The 8,356-nt window shown below is 37.3% G+C and overlaps 1 protein-coding gene across 1 annotated transcript; it reads right to left on the reverse strand.

Moving 5' to 3' along the window:
- Positions 1-4,741: 4,741 nt before the first annotated feature.
- Positions 4,742-8,356, reverse strand: LOC125648356 (uncharacterized). Its single transcript, XM_048875369.1, has 4 exons — positions 8,274-8,356; positions 8,078-8,123; positions 7,736-7,894; positions 4,742-4,994 (listed from the first exon to the last, which is right to left on the reverse strand). Exons 1-4 carry the CDS (start codon positions 8,274-8,276, stop codon positions 4,759-4,761), a joined length of 444 nt encoding a protein of 147 aa, XP_048731326.1. The 5' UTR covers positions 8,277-8,356; the 3' UTR covers positions 4,742-4,758.

The raw sequence follows: 8,356 nt of genomic DNA on the forward strand, positions 1-8,356 counted from the left end.
AGTTGCTAATCGTCTTTGTTTGTTTAAAATAGTCCGGGTGGATCCCGTATTTATATATACTACTCAAAATTTGATTAGGATCACTAGGTTATATGTGTGTAATTTACCACTAACATAACAAAAGACATAAATTTGACTCAGAAACGTGTTTACTCAGGTTATGAATGAAAATTCATGAACGGCATGAACTTTTATCAATACGGAATGCTTGAAATCTGATAACAACACCAAAAGGCATTTCATTACAAAAAGTTAACAGCAAACCAGAGAAAGAATTACACAGTTTTTGGGGACAGTACACATTACACTTAGTCGATGAAGTGTCAATACCGGGTATGGCCTCCCCTTGGATCAATGACGGCTTGACAACGTCGAGCCATGCTGTCAATAAGCACCCGGATGTTTCCAATGGGAAGGTTGTTCCACTCTTCCACGAGGGCGTTTCCGAGATCTGCCAAATTCGTGGGTTGTGCTCTACGGTGTGAAAGATCAACCTGCAGCATGTTCCATACATGCTCAATCGGGTTCAAGTCCGGCGAGCGCGCTGGTCAGTCCATACGGACAATTGTCTCCTGCTGAAGGTACTGCTCCACCACCCTGGCGCGATGAGGACGGGCGTTATCATCCATCAGGATGAACTCAGGGCCAACAGCACCAGCGTTGGGTCTGACGTAAACATCGAGGATCTCATCCCGGTACCGCACCCCCGTCATTGTTCCTCTCTCCAGGACATGAAGATCTGTTCTTCCATCCCTGCTGATTCCACCCAGACCATGATGGAACCACCACCATAACGGTCATGTTCACTGGTGTTGGCATCATGGAAACGTTCACGTTGTCGTCTCCACACTCGGTGCCTCCTGTCTGTAAATCCAAACAATACCTGGACTCATCGGTGAACAGAACGTTCTGTGTCCAAGTGACATGATCTTCAGCCCAGTCCAATCGCTCCCGCCGGTGTCGAACAGTCAGAGGGACTCGAACACATGCCCTTCTCGAGTTGAGACCTGCATTGTGAAGCCGATTCCGTATCGTCTGAGTGGACTTATTCACCCCCGAGGCGTTCAGCAGGTCGTTACGTAGGCTGGTTGCTGTCCAGAAGAGATGGCGTCGTGCCTGAGGAGCCACAAAATGGTCTTGGCGTTGGGTTGTCGACCTCTGACGACCACCCCCATGTCGGTGTGCTGCTGTACCAAAAGTTTGCTGTCGGTTCCAGGCCCTGTTTACAACGCTCTAGCTGACGTTTTAGTGCATTTGCAACGTCACGTTGTGAATAGCCAGCGTCAAGCATTCCAATACATCTGCCCAGTTGTTCTGTCGTCAGACGACGCCTTACACGTTGAGGGGGCATTGTGTTGATAAACGTAGTGTAAACACTCAAGTGAGTTAGAAATTTTAGAAAGAATCAGACACATATGCCTGAGTGAACATCGTGCAATGGTAGCAAAAGCATAAACTGTGATGAGAAACGCATTTCCCATGGCATGAAATGCACGTGCAAGTTTGTTGAAGACGTTTTTGATTTCACTTGGACACAATATTGCCAGTGATGCAGTCATTAATTTTTTAAACAGAAAAATATCTATGATCCTTATCAAATTTTGAGTAGTAGATATATGCTCCATTTTTAAAGTTAACAAAGATAGCAATGCTACGTGCACTGTGGACTATAGATAAAAAAAAAAAACCACTTAGTATTTTGTAAATGTCCATATAAAATCTACGGTTGTTGATATAAATAAAAATATTTTCAAAATACGACCCGTGCTTTTGGCACACTTTCTTTCCGATACGAGCCGAGTTCGGATCACATGACTCTCTTATTAGCATACTGGATAATATTTGTCTACCTGGCCAGTTCTTCGATCGGAGCATATCTTACTACCGTTTACAAATAGGTCAACAGTTCAATTAGTCTAAAATAAACGCAAAATGTCGACCTATTCTTCTCATCTTGGCCGAAATAGAATAGTTTATGTTGTATTAAAGCTATTTTGTGTCGTTATTTAAGGTCAAATACAAATAGGAGTAAGAATAGACAATCATTTAAAGGTCACTTTCATCATCGAGGTCATACTCAAGGTAAAATATTTATACCGCAATGGAAAGATGGTTAGAAAAAAGGTCAAGGTCAACCCTAGACACGGCTTTAATCCAATATTACTTTGATTATTGTTGTTTAACCTTTGAAAACCTACATAAAGAAGTTGTAGATCGTGTAGAATAAGATTTAGTCTGGAGCACAGGGCCTATAGAACATTGTAATTGGGATATTTTTAATCTTTAACAACGTTACCTATATCTGACAGAGTCAGTGAACTTAGATTTAACCATGTATTCAATATCTTTCATGGACTTGCTCTTTCTTTTTGATAGGCATAATAACATCACAAAGGGAGGGTGTTCAAATTCCTAGGGATGGGGTTATATCAAATCAAAGATTTATCACAACGCCATCTTAATTAGATTGGAATCTCTCTCCTAGTTGATAGCAAATATATGATAATTTGTAGCAAGTTAAGTTTGAAAAAAGCAGTCGATTACATCTTTTGATAACTGCTAAAAGAAAAGAAAACAGCTTGCTTGTATATCAATAAATTAGATTTTATATTGTTCATTTCTGATTTTGACTACAGATAACTCCGTTTACCTGATCAGGATATAGGGCTCACGGCGGGTGTGACCGGTCGACAGGGGACGCTTACTCTCCTAGGCACCTGATCCCACCTCTGGTGTGTCCAGGGGTCCGTGTTTGCCGAACTTTCTATTTTGTATTGCTTATAGGAGTTATGAGATTGATCTCTGTTCGTTATATTCACCTTTCATTGTTTTATACTTCAGGAATTCAGACATTTATGTTACAATGTTCTGTGTTGCCCCTGTCATTTATTTATTCACTTGTCATCTCATTTACATGTTTGTTTAGTCATATAATGATCATTAGCATTCTTGTGGTTGTATCAGTTATGCTAAGCTAAGAAGTTAGTAGGGTATTATTTATTTTATTGTTATATAATTATATAGTTCCCTTATTCTCCATAAATTGACTGTGATGTAATATCTACGAGCTGTGATAATACCTGGTCTGAGATTTTGTAATGCTCTATGTGAAATGTCGGTGATATATTTATTAGTATTTATAATAACATAATCCATTTGTGACTTATGATCCATAGTTATGCAACATCCTGCTATTACTATATTGAAAATTGTTACATATTACATAATGTACTTAAATATATATTTATTATCATTACATTAACCATATTACTTTTGAAACAAAAACCATCATAATTATTACTAAGCATATCTTTTTCTTTTCTCTTTTTATTTCATTTCTCCCTCTCTTTTTTCTCTCTCTCTCATCTGTTAAATATGTCCACTGTAGATCATATATTGAGGCTTGTATGGACGAAATAAAGATATGGATGTCCGCTAACATGCTAAAATTAAATCAGGACAAAACAGAGTTCATTGTTTTTTCACCGAAAACCATAGTCACTGACTCACCATCGTACCATCTGAACTTTGCCGACACTATTATCAGTGAGACACCGTTTGTGAAGAACCTAGGTGTATGGTTTGATAAGACACTTTGCATGCACAAGCAAATCTCATCTGTGTGTCGTGTTTGCTATCATCAACTACGTAACATCGGACGAATACGGTCGCTCATAACAGAAGATGCGTGCAAGACCCTAGTATGTGCCCTCGTGACATCTCGGCTCCACTACGCCAATGCTCTTCTTTTCGGTATTAACACAACCGACTTGGCAAAACTGCAGCGGATACAGAATACGGCTGCACGAATCATCACTCATACCAAGAGAAGTGATCACATAACTCCAGTGCTGATTTCTTTACATTGGCTTCCTATTGACAGGCGCAGCCAATACAAAATTATCCTCTACGCATACAAGGTGATTCAGAAATGTGTTTTAAGAAAGTACAAACCAAATTGGAGGTTTACGAAGATAGACTAACTTGTGCTGTCGAATTTTCTTTTGCCTTCCTTGTGTTAACAGATTCATTCCAGTCATGAAATGCACATTTTCTTTTATACTAGTGTCTCGTATTAGCTACATGTAGGTAGAAGTTGACAGATTGAAATTTTTATCAGCGAAGTATCTAATGCACATGAATTAGATGCATGAGCAGCAACGTTATATACAATAAATCTGTTTTGGGGTGGGGGTGGGAGGTTTAATAGACTAGGGCAGATTATTTATTTACATGTATTTATTTGTTTAACATTCATGCATGTTTGGGGGGGGGGGGGGTTGGTTTGCTTGTTTGTTTTTGTTTGTTTGTTTTTTTGGGGGTTTTTTTTGTTTTTTGTTTTTTATTTGTTGCACACTTGATATAGTTGTAAAGCAGTTTCTAATTTTCAGCTTTGAAAATATTTTTAAGGATTTTATGTTGTTTTGATTCGGGAAAACTTACATTTATCAGAATAGTTCCGAGGCCTATCATGTACATAGTCAATGTGCTCTTGTAGGCAATATCATTAGCTTGGCATCACTTAGGACAAGAAAATTAAATTCAAAAATAGAAATAAGGTAATCAATTGTATTGGTAATCAATCTATTCTTTTTAAAATGTCTTGTTTGGACCTTCGAACAGCTTATAAAACAACCTAGCAATCCACGAAAAGCGTGACCATTGTGTTTGCTTTCTAGATTCAAATACTATCTAATAAAGAAAACATTAATTAATGCTAGTCAAGACAACCAAGAGCAAAATCATTTATGATTTTAATTAACATCTTTTTTCACAAATTACTCCAAGCTTGTTAGAGGAACGCCTCGACACATACTTCCATTTCCGGCCGTAAGTGGGCACATAAGCATAATTGTACACTGTGCGTATCGTTCCTGTTTGTGGGAATAATCTAAGATCTGAAGCAAAGTTTTTGAACCTCATAGAGGACCCGTCTTCCCAATACCATCTCCCATTTCTTGCCCGCCCTCCAATGAACCAGCCGTCTCCACTCTCTGCAATCACAATAGGCATTGTTATCTCATTGTTACATGGTCAATTTTGAATTTACCTTTTATGACATAATTAACATGGCAGTGTTATAGTGTATATTTTTCAAAAATATATGTGGTATTACTATATGCATGGTTTTTTTCTTTATTACAAAAGCCTGTGTGGCAACGCACTTTGAAAAAATTACGCAATTTGGATTTTATTTTTTTCAAAATGCGTTGATTTGGTCCCAAATTTAACGTATTTTGAAAAAAAAATTCAAAGTGCGTTGACTGTACCTCAGCATTTTCATGGAGACAGTAACACACCTTGAAAATATATATATATATATATATATATATATATATATATATAAGACATAAATTCTAGAACGTTGATTTTGATTAGTAGAGGTTTCAAAGTGTGTTGTAGCAAGCCTATTAGTCGCTAACTTTTTAAAAGCAAAATTGAAACTATTATATAACATTTAGATACTGCAAAGTATTTGTACTGAAAATATTAGAGAGGATTCTTTTTTTAAATCACAAATATTCTGTATGAAACAAATTGTTTTGATTTTGACTGTCAGTCGTGCGCTTCCCTATTTAATTCAGCAAAAATTATAGGAAGAAAACTATATTAAGTATAAAAACAAGAGGCCCAAGGGCCACATCGCTCACCTGAGTCACCTTGGCCCATATCTGAAGACTTTCCATATACAGGTAACTCTCGAATTATCGCCACTCAATTCATCGCCATTTTCGTTATAACGCCGCATTTTTCTAGGAACATTTTTCCTGTTACTTAAAACTCTCGTTAAAACGCCAAATTCGCTATCGCCATTTGCCACAGTGTTTTCATTACAAAAGTCTATTTCAAAGTGTTAATTATCTCGATAAACCGCCATGGGTGCACGTGGTCAGTGAAGCAGTAAATTGGTCATTATCGATCTCCGGCGTACACCTGGAGAGAAGAATCCCAGTAATTGCTGTATTTAATAAACAAAAAATTACTCCAGATGAACTGTAGTCAAGTTGTTTATACATCATAGAAACACATTTCAATTTAGCTGTGGCTTCGCCACAAAATAGGATCCTGTTAAATTGCGATGAGAAAAAGCAAATCATTACATACCAAGGACATCATCCAAAATGTACCCATCAGGATATTGCAATTCATTTTTCTGTTGTATGGGAAAAGTCTATAAAAAGAAGGACAGTGGGCGACATCTTAGTAGCAAAGGATGCAATTCTTGCCGACCCTGATCCAATCTCTGAAGGCTCGCCTGCCAGGAAACGGCACTGCAGTGTACTTAATACTGACTTAGAAAAGGCGTTGTTTATGTGGTTTACGCAAGTCAGGACAAAAAACATTCCTGTTACCGGGGATATGATAATTGAAAAGGGAAAACAGTATGGTGCAGAGCTAGGAATATCAAATTTCAAATATTCTGAAGGGTGGCTAACTCGTTTCAAACAACGTCATGGAATTTCTTCCAGAATTATAAGCGGTGAAAGTGCCGGAATTGATGTGAGTTTGATTATTGATGGCCGGAAAGAGGCAATAGAAGTAATGAAAAAATATGATTTGAAAGATATTTATAACGTAGACGAGACAGGATTGTTTTACCGAATGTTACCCGATCGCTCATTTACATAACTATTGTAAATAGAGGAAAGATAACTCTTACATATAAGAGAACGGTAACTCTATTTCTTCAAGATGGCAGTAACTCAATTCATCGCCAAATTCGTTATAATGCCATAATTTCATAAGAACAAAAGGTGGCGGTTTATCGAGAGTTGACTGTATATTTGCATGTAAAACCTTAGTCCCTATTATGGCCCCAACCTACCCCTGGAGGCCATGATTTTTGCAAACTTGAATCTACACAATGTCAGAAAGCTTTCATGTAAATGTCAAATTCTTTGGCCCAATGGTTCTTGAGAAGAAGATTTTAAAAGATTTTCCCTATATTTGTGTGTAAAACTTTGATCCCCTCTTGTGGCCCCATCCTACCCCCGGGGGCCATGATTTGAACAAACTTGAATCTACACTATGTCAGAAAGCTTTCATGTAAATATAAGCTATTCTGGCTCAGTGGTTCTTTTAAGATTTTCCCTATATATTTTTATGTAAAAGTCTGATCCCCCATAGTGGCCCCATCCTACCCTCAGGGGCCATGATCTGAACAAACTTGAATCTGCACTATGTCAGAAAGCTTTCATGTAAATATCAGCTTTTCTGGTTAAGTGGTTCTTGAGAAGAAGATTTTTAAAGATTTTTCCTATATATTTGTATGTAAAACTTTGATCCCCCCTTGTGACCCCATCCTATCCCCGGGGGGCCATGATTTGAACAAACTTGAATCTGCACTATGTCAGAAAGCTTTCATGTAAATATAAGCTTTTCTGGCTCAGTGGTTCTTGAGAAGAAGATTTTTAAATGACCCAACCCTATTTTTGCATTTTTGTCATTATCTCCCCTTTGAAAGGGACATAGCCCTTCATTTGAATAAACTTGAAAGCCCTTCACCCAAGGATGCTTTTGGCCAAGTTTGGTTGAAATTGGCCCAGTGGTTCTGGAGAAGAAGTCGAAAATGTAAAAAGCTTACAGACAGACGGACAGACGACGGACAACAGCGATCAGAATAGCTCACTTGAGCTTTCAGCTCAGGTGAGCTAAAAACTAAAAGTATATTTTGTATGTCTAAATACCATATGAGAACACATCAGAAAGTATTATACAGTCAAAATTTTCTTACTATTTTCACATTGCAAGAGATTATATAGGTTATTCCATTCGCCCCTGTTTTCAATCTTGACGATGTTGGCTGATCGACGTTTGCAGTAGTTGACGGCGTCGTTCCAATTGCTTATACCTCCATTTGGCGAAAAAATAAGGTACTTTGCATCCACGATCCCTTAAAATTAAAAAAGCACATTAGAAATGCTATTGGCAAAGATGAAAAAAATGTCAAATGTTGAATTTATTCACATATCTTCAAGTTTTTTATTTTTGATTTGGGAATAGCGTTTCAGTAAAGTTTTTTTTTTAAATAAGAATGTTCGTTACACATAAAGAATATGCGTTCATTTAAACTTACCTATACAGCAAACGATGCCAGCCGCAATCAGTATAACAATTGTATTCTACAAAAATGAAACTAATTTAAACAGATTATATCTTTAAAATTAAACATTTTCAGAAAACAGTTAATTCAAAGTGATATAATCATACACGTTATGAAAGATAAATCTCCTTTTTATCATGACATTGCTACTACTAAACAACAACCTTACCATTTTGCTTCTGTGCTCTATTCCATTTCCAAGTCTACTTTTTCCTATTTATAACTATACTGAATTGGCAACAGGTTTCTGAG

The sequence above is a fragment of the Ostrea edulis genome, chromosome 6, assembly GCF_947568905.1.
Source record: "Ostrea edulis chromosome 6, xbOstEdul1.1, whole genome shotgun sequence".
Taxonomy (NCBI): Eukaryota; Metazoa; Mollusca; class Bivalvia; order Ostreida; family Ostreidae; genus Ostrea; species Ostrea edulis.

What these genes read in the sequence shown, in the direction of transcription:
- LOC125648356 (XM_048875369.1), bottom strand. An exon ending in TGGCATCGTTTGCTGTATAG is followed by an intron (nt 7,895 to 8,077) that starts GTAAGTTTAAAT and finishes TTTAATTTTAAG; the next exon opens with GGATCGTGGATGCAAAGTAC. An exon ending in TCTCTTGCAATGTGAAAATA is followed by an intron (nt 4,995 to 7,735) that starts GTAAGAAAATTT and finishes TTGTGATTGCAG; the next exon opens with AGAGTGGAGACGGCTGGTTC.